Source organism: Ambystoma mexicanum, chromosome 2p (assembly GCF_040938575.1).
Source record: "Ambystoma mexicanum isolate Mex_15411 chromosome 2p, UKY_AmexF1_1, whole genome shotgun sequence".
Lineage (NCBI taxonomy): Eukaryota > Metazoa > Chordata > Amphibia > Caudata > Ambystomatidae > Ambystoma > Ambystoma mexicanum.
The window spans coordinates 1300918407-1300932657 of NC_090923.1; the positions used below are offsets into that span (position 1 = coordinate 1300918407).

Below are 14251 nucleotides of genomic sequence, written 5' to 3' on the forward strand. Positions count from 1 at the left end.
ACAGTACAAACACTAATAAGAAATAACACAAACCACACCCATATCACATCAACGACCTCGCTCTCCACGTGCTCACACCTCTCACACTTCCCCATGCATCTGTCCACTACTTGTTATCACTTACAAGAGTCTACTCACATGTGGGTGCTCACCCGAACTCCTCCGTCGTGGGGTTCCAACACCGGCCTGCACTCTCCTCGCAGTCGCACCCTGCTTCAAAAGAGCAGAGAGGACTTCTCTTAAAATGGCTCCTGCTTAACCACTCAGAACACAAGTTTTTTTCGGGACTGGTCGCTGTAGTTGGGCGCGGCTGCTTTTTGAGAAGTGGCCTGGAAGCCTCTGCAAATATGGGGGGGCTCTGTGATCACGTCGGGGTCACTTATTGAAGGGAAGTCCTTGAATGCTCGCACCAGAGAGAATACAACCCGCAACGGAAGAAAGGCCAAAGTCGATCTTGTAAGGAAAACAAGTTTTAATTTCATACACAGATGAGCAGAACAGCAAAGTACTCTGCTACCAAGAACGTTCTGGCAAGAAGTAGCACAAGTAGAATCTCATAAAGGAAAACATAGTCATTGATGACGCAACATATACAGTGGAAACCCGTGCGGCTGGTTGGTGTACGCCTATACATAATCAGCCTGCCCCATAAGAGATTCCAGGTCATTGGTTCCAGCCCAGTCTGTCTGTCTTCCATCACGTGGGTGCTGTGGTGATCATGTTCCTCTCACGTCGAAGGTCAAAGAACAAATTAATTACACTCTTAACACAGTGCTACTTTATCATCTTACTGTGCACCTGGCAGGCTTTAAGTCTGGCTCAAAGGAGGTTCTGGGTCACTCTAACCTTCATACACACATTTCACTCACTCCCTTCCGCGCCATCCGGCTCCAAGGTATCGACCCTCGTTTTGAACTATAATTTATCACTTCTAGCACCTCGCAATACAAATCACACGATTGTCGCTCAATAGACGTGCGCTGTCCGTCCTCTTTGAACATTTCAGGACTTGTTACTTGGGGTTGGTGGTCAAAGGGCACCTAGTGCCATGGAATTCAGGGCTCTTGAGGTTTAGTCAGTTATATGGGCTATAACTCGTGGTCGCCTGGGGATGGGCCGGGTCTTGCTTTGGCCAGTGTGAGATAACATGCACACCAGGTGCCGGTCTGTGATCGCGGCCTTGTAGGGCACATTCTTTGCAGATAAAAAACATATTTGCCACACTGTTAGGACAATGAAAGAACTTAATGACGGTTGGGGGTGTGGGTTGTCCTCGCAGGAGCTCGGGCATGGCTGGAGATGTCCTTTGTCTCACAGCTAAAGCCTAGTGCATGAAATGCTGCCTTCGCCACACAGGCCTTCTCCAAACTAGGGTTACTAACATCTACACAACCCTCCCCCTCACAGTGTTTTGAATGCCGCTCAACTTACTATAAAGTGCCTACGGGGGTGGGACGGGGTAGCCCCCTTCCCAACAGAAAACTGAATCCGCTGGTGCTGCATTGAGCCCTCTGCTGGAAAGCGTAGAGGGTCAACCTGATAGTGGGTCTTGATATTGCAGGGTGGCACCTTGCAGACAAGAAGTGGGCTTTTTCTTCTGGGCCCCATGTATCCTCCATCTTGATGGTGCCCAAGGCTTGGTTGTCCATGTGATTGCTCCAGTGGCTACTTTGTTTGCTGTGGTCTTAGTGTTCAGGCAACATCTTGGATACAATGTCATATGATCTTCTGTGGTGCGCCTAGCAAGAGAATATACAAAAGGGAGAGCCTCACCGGCACCATTCGCCACAACTGACAGTGGCCAATGACGTTGCACTGAAAGGATGCCATACTCACCTAGTGGGTCTGAAGGTGAGTGGGCTGTGACCAACCGCAGAAGCATTATCTCAACAAAAGAGGTGGTGTGGGATCAATACTTCTGTGCAGGAAAGTGATGAAGCTGTGGGTCTGTGAGTGGCAGTCTGAACAGGATTGTGGATACCTTAAGCAGGTAGACTTGGACCTCCCAGGAGTGGCAGCTCTGTCAGGAAGTTCTGAACAAGATCGTCACCCTTTGAGGGACCACTCAACTCGATCTCTTTACTGCCAGCTTCAACAGGAAGTGAGAGTTGTTATACTCCAGGAAATTTCCTCCAAGGGAGTCTTTAGGAGATACATTGATTGTTGAGTTGAACATTGCGCTCCCTGTCATTTGTCTGGTTATTTTAGGCTACGGAAGCACGGGTCCACCATGGCTCCTAATCCCTATGAACTGGTCCCGGAGAATGCGGGATAAGGTATAGGGAGCTTTTGCACATGTCAATCTTTCGTCCTTGGCGCCTTTAAGCAAGGGTGGATCTGCAATTTCATCTAGGAGCTAGGTCCTCTACCCAAGCCGCAACAGCCTTAGCCTACATGCTTGGCTGCTGAGAGGCTGAGTTATAAGTAGTGGGATTTGTTGGATGTCATCCTTGATGTTTTCTTCTCTGCTCGGAAACCTGCCACCAAGTCTATTTCTAGAAAGCTAGGGTAACTGCTCCTAGTTCTCAACCATAGGTTGGAATTGATTTTTCTACGAAATTCAAATACGTTTGTGATATATAGCATGTGGTGAGTACCTTCTTTCCCATATCCAGAATCAATGTTGCAAAGAAAATACAATTGACAAAACTGGTACATCAACTACTTCAAATTTAGCATTGTCTCTTTTATTGTATACAACCAATGTTGTAAATATATTAAGTTGAATCACAATATTAGTATTAGTAGCCTTCCTACTCTTGTCACACATTTCGAGCAACATGCCCCTTTTGCAGTGAATTTGTATTACATGTACATCAGCCAGATTCCTCCGGCCAGACTATGCTAAATTTCAAGTGAGTGAAGCACCGATTTCATTAGTGGTATTAAAAAATGTATTGGGGTATTTATTGCGGGCAGACCTAGCTTCAGGAAGCGCAAGCCCTAAGGGTGCGGGGGAGACATGGCGAGGAAAGCAGAGATATAATGGAGCAGGGACATACCGGGGGGGGGAGTGGGAGGACGGCCAATTCGACAGCAAGGGATCTCTAAGCAACCAGGGAAGGAAACGGGGGAGCAGGTCACCCAGTCTCAGGTTCGGCGGGGAGTGGAAGTGTGTGGACATCAGTGTTGGGGAGGAGACATTACTTAAGAGGAGGGTCTTGAGCTCCTTCCCGAAAACGCAAGGGGACGGTCTGATCTTGGCTAGGAGGATCAGGTTTGAGTGCAGGTGGTGTAAATTTGTGACTTGGTGCAGGGAGAAAGGCCTGGACCCCTTGACCTGTCTTACCTCTGCTGTTCTAGATTTCCTGCTCACTTTGACCCTGCTTAGCCTTCATATAGGCACTTTAAAGGTGTACATGGCAACTATGTCTGCCTTTAAGAGGTGACCTGAGCAAAGCTCTGTTTTCACCATCCCCACTGTTTATGCAGTTCTTGTTCTAGCGTGTGACTTAAATCTTGTGTTGGTATTTTTGGTGGCAGCTCCTTTTGATCCCTTCATTCTTCGTATCTGGGATTCCTCGCCTATAAGGTGATCTTCCTGGTTGCCATCACTTTCGATGGGCAGGTGAGTGAGCTCCACAAAAGGAAAGTGGCTCTGAGCGTTTCTTCAACCTCATGTTGGATTTCCGTCTTTCTCTGAAGTTTTATCTTCCGGTTTTCTACCCTACACCTCATCCACCCACGTGGAGATGTCTCAAATCTGCTCTCTGCTACTGTATCTCTTGGATGAGGGATATCAGAATGGCTGACCAGATCTTTGTTAGCTAAGCTGGTGCTCAAGCAGGCAGAGCAATTACAAAAAATGTAGGAATAAAAGATTAATCCATCAGAAAGAAAAAATCAGAGAGATGATTTCTGTATTTTTGTTTTGTACATTGGTGTTATTTTATCTTCAGTCTATATTTTTTCATCATTTGAATAAGAAGAAAATGAAGGGTCAGGTAAAAAGTAAGCGTAAGCTGTTTGTTAGGCCTGCTACCAAAAACTGACCAATTTGATTAATCTAAGAAGCCTCATGTGCCTTCAGGGAATCACTTTGAACTTGATGGCCAGTTTGAGATGATTTGCAATTCCTTCCAACACCGTAGAGTTTGACGGTGGTCATTAACCTTCTAGTCCGATTACCTTCTGCATTTCAGCAATGTTTGTTTGCGGCAGTGAACTTTGTGTATGGGAGACAGAGGAGTAAATGCAATTTAATTTCATAATTTAAAAATATAAATTGTTTGGAACTTTTCTAATTGAAAATGTTATTGGCCTTGCAACGTGAATTAAATGTTTACTGGAATGAATTCTAGCTAGTTATAACGGAGGAACTTTTACAATAATAATATGAAAATAACAAAACAAGCTATTTTCAATGAACACTACCAGAAATTATTCCAAGATTTTGAAACCTGGAAAATTACCTGTTCTAGATACATTGGCGCTCCGCTTGATGCAGGCAGGAGGATGCAAACATTGTAATTTAATGTACAATCCATAATTTACTATCCATGCAAACATTGTGGATTTTATGCACAGATCTAGGCGGTGGCTTGTAAAGACTGTTTCCACCACCCTCCCCCAATCTACTCTGTGCAGGACATACATCAGCACCTCCACCCACATAGATTTCTCATGCAGCTTGAAACCACGTGGAATTCTACCTGTTTTTTTTTTTGCTCTGGTACAAACCTGGCAGAATCTAAAGAAATTCATGGTACTACCATCTGCCAAGAATGGATATGGCTGCCGACATTTACGATTGTTTTTGCAAGTGGGTGTACTTTCTGCACAGAAACCCAGATACACATGTATTTCCTTGCAGGAAATACACCCATTCACAAAAACAATCAAAATGCCACAGAAAAGACTGCTTACATCTAAGTGTATGCTTAAACGGTCATTTAAGTTATAGTTATATACTTCTTTGTATTGCCACCATTTTTCTACAAATGTGATTAACACTGCCAGCCAGATATGTATGTAAACACGTCTGTGCTGGCAACTTCCAATTCAAGAAAATCTGGAGGTACTTTGGGTATGCAATCTTATATTTGATTCATGCTCGCCAAGTGATGAACATTACATACATTCCCAGACTCGATCCATTTTATTTTATGAAAGACACAAATTGAAATTCAATTTTTTTCCAAAAGTGTTTTATTACTTTTTATGGATCCATCTATATTATGTGTGCTTTAATTGATCTTTTTATTTTGGTTCCGCTATTTCCTTTATTTAATTAAGGTGAGCTGTCATTGATGAGTACTGTGCAACAAGCATGTTCCCCACACATCAGCAGTGTACTAAATTAATCTGAAAGTTAACTGAACCTAATAATTGAACTTTATTTGGTGTGTGTACTTCTTCAATAGGTTATGATTGGAACAGCACTGAATGCCTCTGAGATGAAAAACTTGATTAACCACATGGGAGAGATTGAACATCCATGGAACTGCCCCCACGGACGGCCGACCATGAGACATATTGCCAATTTAGATATGATTGCTCAAGAATAAGTTGCTCCTTGTCTATTTTTAAATAGGAATTTCTGTTTTACAAAAAGTTAAATTTAACATGGTCTTTCTTTTGGAAAGGAGAACATATTCAATATTGCAAGTAGTGTACATACGTTTTTCTTTTTTTAGGATGTCATGTGTTACCTTTATTTAAGGCATATCCAAACTTTAAGATTCCTGTAGCAACCTTCCCTGAGCTTTTAATCCGTTAACTATGTTAAGGGTGGTTCTCCACTTTGTTTTTATGGTTGTGCAAAACGTTTTCAACTACTAGATGTGTTTCTGTAATACAATTCATGTTCATTTACCATTTGTTCACAACAGTAAAGTTATGTTTTATCAAACAATAAAATGTGCCAAATTCTTTGACTTTCTGTCTGTAAAATACATTTTATAATCAAAATAGACAGATTCTGGTTTCGGTTGATCCAATATTCATGTATGTTCTGTCTCACGGGTTACATAATCAGAATACTGAATGGATTTTGCTTTGAAATCATCACACAGTATGACTAGAGGTTTTTAGATGTTTCCCAATAGAAAGCTTTCAACATGAGTGCACAAACATGACAAATTGTTGACTACATTGAATCATTTTGCAGAAGTGTGAAATACTTTAATCTCCTAAATTGATTGCCCTTTTTGTTCTCGCACATTGTAAGTAATGCAAACTTTGTTTCACAAGATGTAGTCAGTGAAGTGATTAATTAATTGCATCTTTATGCTTGAACAGTTTAATTTGCAACTCGGTTTTCTCTCCAGGAATCACAACTCATTTCATGATTTCTGTAGCACACGTCTCTGAGTGGCCTTACTGTGGATTATTCATAGATGAAATGTACCAATGTTTCTGTTGTTATAGTGCTGCACAATTCTAAAGTAATCATTATTTAATATAGCTTTGGCTAACTATGCTTGGGATATCTGTGCAGGGCCCTGTTGGTAAATACAGTGGTAGGATGGAGCTGATACTTTATTTTATCATTTGAAGATAAGTGGGCTTTGACTCTTCAAATGCAAATTAGTTATTTTGATCTTTCTACTCACAGTACCATCAATGGAATGTGCTACTTTCTTGTTAAATTGACAGTCTAACAATTTGAAAGCAAATACAAGAACATCTTTGCCATTGAGCGAATGTACTCTGCAAATACTGCACAGTACTGATGTTTGCAGGCACTGACCCTCTCAGCTTCCTAACACTCGTATTTCTCAGACTTAACATCGCTATGCACCTACACCTCTCTTTCTATTGCTCTTTGGAATACACAGTCTGTCTGCAATAAAACCTCCTTTACCTCAGACTTCTTCCTTTCTCAATCTTCTCTTGACCGCATTACCCCTACTGCCACCTGGATACCTCCCTCTAACTCTACAACCCATGCTGCCCTTCATGACCCTGCCTACACCTTCACTCACTCTCCCCGCCCCACTGGCAGGGGTGGTGGTGTAGGACTGTTTTCATCCTCCAAACTGCCTATCTCCAACTTCCCTATCTCCTGCTAATTCTCCCTCATTCAAATACACTATCTCAATGATCGCTGCTCCCTAGGGCATACATATTATCTCTCTCTCTACTGGCCACCTGGTCCTTTAAATCAATTCTTCGATCACCTCTCCCAACTAATTGACTCTCTCCCTCCCGATCACCACTTCATTGGTGACTTCAACCTCTCCTTTCTCTCTGCTGCTCTATCCACTGACTTGAACTCACTTCTACTTAACCACTCACTCTATTCTTTCTCTCTGCTTCTATAACCACTGACTTTAACTCACTTCTACTTAATCACTCACTCTATTATGTCCACTCTCTACCCACCCATCTATTGAAATGGAAACTCCCTTGACCTTATTCTCTTCTCAACTCTCTGCCTCTAAGATCACTACTTCGCCTTCTCCCTCCAATCACTCAGTCGTCTTTGCATCAATCACCACTCGTGCTTCTTCCTCATTCTCTCCATCTGTCTTCATTTACCCTCAACAACCCTGATGAGATAATTGCCCTACTCCTCAAGGGTAACCCTTCCAGTGCCCCACTGTTTCCACACATTGTGAAGCACATGGCTCCCAGAGTTGCTCCACATCCTACTTCCCTTTTTCAACTCCTCCCTTGACGATGCTACTTTCCCTCATCCTATAAGATAACTACTGTCATCCCTCTCCTTAAGAAACCTAGTCTAGATCCTACCTGTTCTGCTATTTTTTGCCCTGCCTCTCTTCTACCACTTTATTACAAAATCCTAGCGCGAGTAGTATTCAATAGATTCACTGAGTTCTTTGATACTCAACAACCTTGGGGACCCACTTCAATATGGCTTTTGACTTCTGCATTCCACTGAGACGGCTCTCCTCAATGTCTGCAACTTCATCTCTTCCGCTAGGCATGCACACCTTTCATCTATTCTTAATCTTCTTGACCTCTCTGCTGCCTTCGATACTGTCGACCATTCTGACCTTCTGTTTACATCTCTCCTAGGCATCAGAGATAAGGCCCTCATTTGGTTTGTTTCTTACCTTTCCCCCAGGCTCTTTAAGGTGTCCTGAAACAGCCATAGCTCCCCCGCTCACCCCCTTACTGTTGGAGTTCCCCAAGGGTCTGTCCTTGGTCCACTTCTCTTCACTCTCTATACTTCAGCTCTGAATCTCCTCTTACGGCTTCTCCCATCAACTCTTTGATGAAAACACTCAGATCTTCTTCTTTCACTACTTATCCGACAAGCTGTTAACATTTTCAAATAGTCTCTCTACCACCAAATATTGGATGGTGTCTCACTCGCTCATGCTCAACTCCACTAAGACTGAAGTGCTCTACTTCACAGCCAAACAGGCTCTCTTCCTCTCCTCCTCTTCTCTCCTGACTACGTTCCTCACTCTGCTTTTGCTCGTAACCTTGGTGTCATCTTCGACCCATCACACAGCTTCTTCATCTCCAAATCTGCCAATGCAGCCAGACTCGACCTCCTCAATGTCAGAAAAATCCCTCTTCCTTTCAATGTTGCTAAACGGCTAATCTCCTCCTTAGTTCTTTCTAGATCTGACTACTGTTCCAGTCTCCTCTATGGCTTCGTCAACTATGCTCTTTCACCGCTGGACAAAGTCCTCAACTTCGCTGTCTGTAGAATTGTCTACCTTTCTCGCTTTACCTCTCCCTCCTCTACCTATCTCCAGATTGGTTTGCTATCGATGAAACAAAGGGTTAAGTATAAACTTTTTTTCATCTTCAAAACTATCCGTGGACTCGCCCCACCCTACCTATTTGCTCATATCACTCCCTACTCCCCTACTCGGCTCACCACCTTGTCACCACTCAAGCCCCCTGTGCTCTCTCTCTTTTCCACTGTGTCTCTCTCCTCGCTCCCCTACTCTGGAATACTCTTCCTTGCCGTACTATCCCAACTATACCACTATTTAAATCCAACCTCAAAGCTCTCCTTTCTGAAGAACCTGTTTCCTAGCACTATACGCTACTGCTTCTCCCTGTTTTCCTCTCTCTATCCGTCATGGACAACCCTAGAGCACTTTTCCGTCACTCCTCGATCCTTAACTCAGCACCTTCTCCAACATCCTGTTCCTATATCATTCTGTTATGTCCTCGTCCCTGGTTTATGTTTCCACTTCCCCTGCAACTTCTGGCCTTCAAGTCACATTCTCTCACCCCATTGTAAAGTACCCAGGTCCTCTGCTCTGTTATCAATGGTAAATTCCGTAAGCGTTTGTGTGCCAAAAATGCATTGTTTTCCCTGTGATTTTTATAAATAAATGTAAACAACCTTTGCAATTCCCGATGGAGTCGGAGACAAAACAGGAGGGGCAGTTTCCCAAGGGATTTCTTTCAGTGCGTAGACCTTTTTAATGGTAAAGGCAATTGAGCTTGCAACCTCGCATATCGAATCAAGACCAGACTGAATCTCAGGCGCATCAAATTCAGAAATAGCAATGTCAGAAGAGCTAGAGGACTGATGGAGAAATTGAGCAGGGCAGACACAAGAAAGACAATGTTTGATCCAATGCTTTGCAAGTTTCAATTTGGCAGCAATAAGGGAAGCTTGTTTCAAATTCCTAAAAGGACTTTGACAAGGCAGAGAGTGTGTACAGCACTTCTGTACTGCTAACACTAGATGCTGAAAAAGCATTAGCGTGGAGTAGACATTCCTGAAGGCAACCTTACAGAAATTTGGATTGGACCCCAAAATTAGGAACATGAGTGTAGTTAACTATTGGGGTGAAAGGCTTGCTTTCTGAGGCCTTTTTGTTAAAAAGAGGAACACATTCCTTCTCTCATTTGCATTTGTAGTGTAACCATTTGAGAAGCAACAGGAAGAACGAGACAATTCGGTGAATAGCAGTTGGGAATTCATACCATAAAATTTGCTTTTCTGACGACTATGGGATACTTTCCTTCCCTCATCTTGAAGGGCTTTAAGGTGAATAGGTCAAAATCTGAGATCATGGGCCTTTCTGCTGCTACCTTGCTATTTTCTATATTAAAAATAAAGACTCTCTTAAAGTGGGTACAAAAATCAGTTTGTTATTTGGGGATCAATGTTACTCTGAAGCTCACTGACATTTACACGCCACCTTGTTTTGAGCAGTAAGATAAAACAAGATCTCTTAAAATTGCAGAATCTGTGTATTTCATGGCTAACGTGAATTTCTTTGGTAAAAATGAACATTTTGCTGAACCTTCTATATTTGTTTCAGGCTATACCAATATTTTGCCCCAAAGAAACACTCATGAGTTACAAGGGCATAGTATGGAATTTATTTGGGGAGATAAGAAACCACTGGTACAATGGAACTATTTGCTCCCATATGTTGGGAAGTTTTAGCATGTCAGGATTTATATAAATACTGCAGCTTCCCAAATTAGAGTGAAAGCAGAATGGGCATAGGCCAGCACAGAAAAATACTGGTGCACATGAATGAATGATTCTGTTTCTGTAAAATACATATAGTTCCTGTCCTGGTTGAATAATGAACAGCAGGCTCATACTCAGTATGTTACCGGAGTAACAAAATATTCCCCCTTGAAGTGTGCGATTCACTACAAGGTTACCCTGATCTTCTCATCTGCCCATCTCCCTTCACACCCACGCTGGGTAGCACTGACTTCTCACCAGCACTTCTTGCAAGGGTTTTAGCTAATAGGCAAAGGGTGGTTGCACTAAACTAGGAGATCTATTTCCAAAAGGGTCCATTAAATTGTGTAACCAGTGCAAAATAGATTATGGAATTGGCGGGAACAAATGTTACAGATACTTCCAGTTGAGACATTTGGCGATAAATGTATCAGTTTGAATTTCCCGAAAATGTAATGGGGTTAGAACTATGCATACAAAAGTCACCTCCTTGAAAGGTTTGATTTCTAAAATATATGGTTTATTGTTGGGATCGGGTTAACAAAATGTATGGAATTATAAGGGGAAATGCCATAGGAGCGCCAAACTAGCATATCGGATAAACTCTGAGCAAAGATACATAAAAGGATGCATACATCTATAATTTACACGCTGCATGGCGAGACACAACTTTATAGATGGTATTATACCCGTACGATTTTGTATACATTTTCGGCATCTCGTGGTGGTCAGTGCGGAAAAGAATGTGGAGCAACGGGCACACTGCGACTTATCTTCTTTGATTGTGGGAAACTGAATAATTTTGACTTGGAATATGATCATGGTGTAGGGATATTACAGGGATGAAGCTACTGAAAGATCCATTCTATATTTGGTTGCGGCTGGTGGGGATTCTGACATTCTTGTTTTTCATTACAGTGGAATCTTGTTGTCTCATATGGTTGTGGCTGCCAAATTAGGAATCACATCAATTTGGGCTAATCCATCATCTCCTAATACTAATCAGTGCTTAGCCAGCGTTTTGTAAATAGTGGTAATGGAAAAACTAACAGGCTTTAGAAGAATGGGGAAACGTTTGGTAGGGTGTGGCCCCTTTCCTAACCTACATGGTGGATTATGTTAGAGTACTTTCACTTCCGATTCCTTTGAGAGCGCTTAACATCTTCCAATGCAAGTACCTTTTGGGACATGAAGATGCAACTTTCCTGCATAAACCTACCTGGAGTAATTCTGTTTTGCGGGACACAATAACAGAGTGAGGAACCAGCAAGGGGGCGGGGAAATGCAAAGGGAAAAGGGGTTGAGATTTAGGGATGATTTGTTGACTTTTGGTTCTGCTATGTTAAATGTCTCAAAGGAAAACCAAATTAAAAGTGTTTAAAATTCAAATAAATCGTGAAAGGACCTACAAAGCAGTGCTTGAGCTTCCTGTGACATTGCAGGATTTGGATATATGCGTTGCTTATCAAGCGCTCATGCCTTATTATCAGTGACGTGCTTGTGTGTTTAGCCTGCCTGTTGCCTTAATGTGTATTGTGCTGTGTGGTGCACAGAAACCATCTTCTTGGCTAAATGATGCTGTGAGGAGGAGGTTGGATCTCGGCAATGGAACAGAGAGCATGCTGTGGCGAACAAGAAAGAATCAGAAAAATTACTGACATGTTCAAGGGTGTTTATTCAAAATAAAAGAAAACGCCCTATCTAGTCTTATCGCTATGAGGGAGGTTCCCCCCTAACAAACTAAAAACTAATGGTGCTAAAAAGAAAACAGTCCTTAGTCCAAATCCTAACATCTAACTGGCCCTACCACTTAGGAAAAAAGGAAGAGGCAGGAGCAATAGCCGCTATATGTGGCTTTTGCATGGCCCAATCACTTGGATCTCTTGTCCATAGGAGTCACAAGTTCACCAATATCGCAAAACACAGTTCTCAACCTCTCTGCAGGTTCTGTAGGTCAAATCTCAGTTCTTTACAATTCTCTCTCCAGTAAAAAAGGTTTTCCTTATATCATTCCACTAATTTAGAATTGTTTCTGTACAATGTTCTTGTTTTATCAAAACACCATTCACAACCTCTCTGCGGCTTCTGTAGATCACATTTATTTTCTTTACAATTCATAAATTGTTACAATACAGCTCCCAACCTCTATGTAAGGTTGTAGACCAAACCCGTAATTCTATACAGTTCCTTCTTTCCATGAAGAAAAGTGTTCTTCATACGATACCCCTGTTTCTGACTCGGATGTGGCAATATTCTGATATAATACTTAATGAGTGGAACCCTCCAGGTTCTCTCTTTTTCCAGTATGGGCTGTCTGTAGGTTTGCTTGATCTCTATTCAGGGTTACCTGGCTTCTGTAACTCTTGCGGCTTTCCCAGCCTTGGAAGTTAAATTCTCGGGCCTCTCCAGAGCCCTATGGTCCTTTTAATAGGCTTGTTTCATCTCTGTTCATGTTTTCCAGGCTCCTGAATCCCTTATGGCTTTTCCAGTCTTGGAGGTTAGTCTCTCAATTTCTCAGGGGTCTCTGAAGCCCTCTAGCTCTCTAATAGGCTTCAACTCTATTCAGGTTTTCTGGGATCTCGTAAAGCTTATGGCTTCCCCAGCCTCGAATCACACCATTTGCTGCTCTCCACAGCGTTACCTTTTTGGGAGCGTTCGATTCCCTTACGCTGTTCAGCTCAGCAGTTCATGCACCTCTCATGCGGAGCTCGGTTTACCAGCTCTGCTCTGCAGTCTGGTCTCTGTGCAGTTAATGGGCCCAAGGCACTAGTCAAGATGGTTGCGTTAACGTCCCCTTTCTGACCCAGGCCTCTGTCAGTCAAGGCACCTCCCTTCTGGTCTCTTGCGAGCAACTCATACAATCTCCAAGCTACCACTGGCTCCGTGGTCTAGCGTGGCTCGGCCCCTTCAAGACCTCTTCCTGTCGGAAGATCGCCACTGCGTAAGATTCTCTCTCATTCAAAGTTCCTCATGGTTTTATGTATGTCATCCGAACCAAAAGGGGGGGGGTCTCTTTCCTCTGTGACTGTGGAGTTCAGGTGACAAACAGATTGAAGAAATATAATTATTCGGTTAATCCAAACCAGGGTTAACAGTCTTTTCTAATTTCCATATAGGCATGCCATGTTCTCTGCAACGGGAGTTAATAATCGGAATGGGAGTCCTTGTCCCTAGGAGGGGAGTCACTCGCAGAGAGCTCCCACTTGCCTAGACCCCTAGGGGATGGTCTTGCTTAGCAGGCTCACCTCCCTAGCCTCAAAGGGGGTGGCTCCTCTCTGGGGATAAGGGAAGAATTGTCTGGATTCGTCACAATGCCTAGATGGCATACTGTCTGGGCAGTTAAAAAAGGCGTGATAATGGTTGTTGGCAAATTCGGTTATTGTCTTGTGCTTGGGTTATAAAACAGCAGCCACGCTGTTCTATCACCTGGTTAACTTGTTCGGTTTGGCCATTGGTTTGCAGATGGGAAGTAGTGAAGTGGTGCACAAGGAAACCTAGTAGTTCAGACAGGTGTGCAACATGTTGCATAAACAGGCGGGCCAGATTTTGGCAGCAAATAGAACTGTGAATGGAATGAAATGTTCCATCTTGAAATGAGGGACCACTGCCCTGGTGACTGCATTCTCACATGACAGAGGCAGCTCAGTGATATAATCCATAGTCTCAACCCCCAGGGTCGTCAGGCACCTCTAAGGGCTGTTAAGAGGCCAGTGGGTTGTTGTCGGGTTTTCATAGGCTGCGCACAAACTATACATACCTGTACATATTTTCAATATCTTTTGCCATGTGAGGCCACAAAAGCCAATGCTGAGCCATCTCTCATCTTGTTCTAACTGATTGTTTACACAACTTAAAATCATGGCATTTGGAGAATTTCACAAGAGG

General features: G+C 43.0%; 1 protein-coding gene across 2 annotated transcripts in view; it reads left to right on the forward strand.

The window, feature by feature from the left end:
• PMS2 (PMS1 homolog 2, mismatch repair system component) overlaps positions 1 to 5876 on the forward strand; it is a 504643-nt gene extending 498767 nt beyond the window's left edge. The window contains exon 15 of one of the 2 annotated variants that reach the window (XM_069645634.1): positions 5364 to 5640. In XM_069645634.1, coding sequence (XP_069501735.1) covers positions 5364 to 5507 — 144 coding nt within the window. In that variant the 3' untranslated portion in view covers positions 5508 to 5640. Of the gene's footprint in view, positions 1 to 5363 lie in introns of both variants that reach the window. The other variant, XM_069645635.1, reaches the window with a different exon arrangement.
• Positions 5877 to 14251: the final 8375 nt, after the last annotated feature.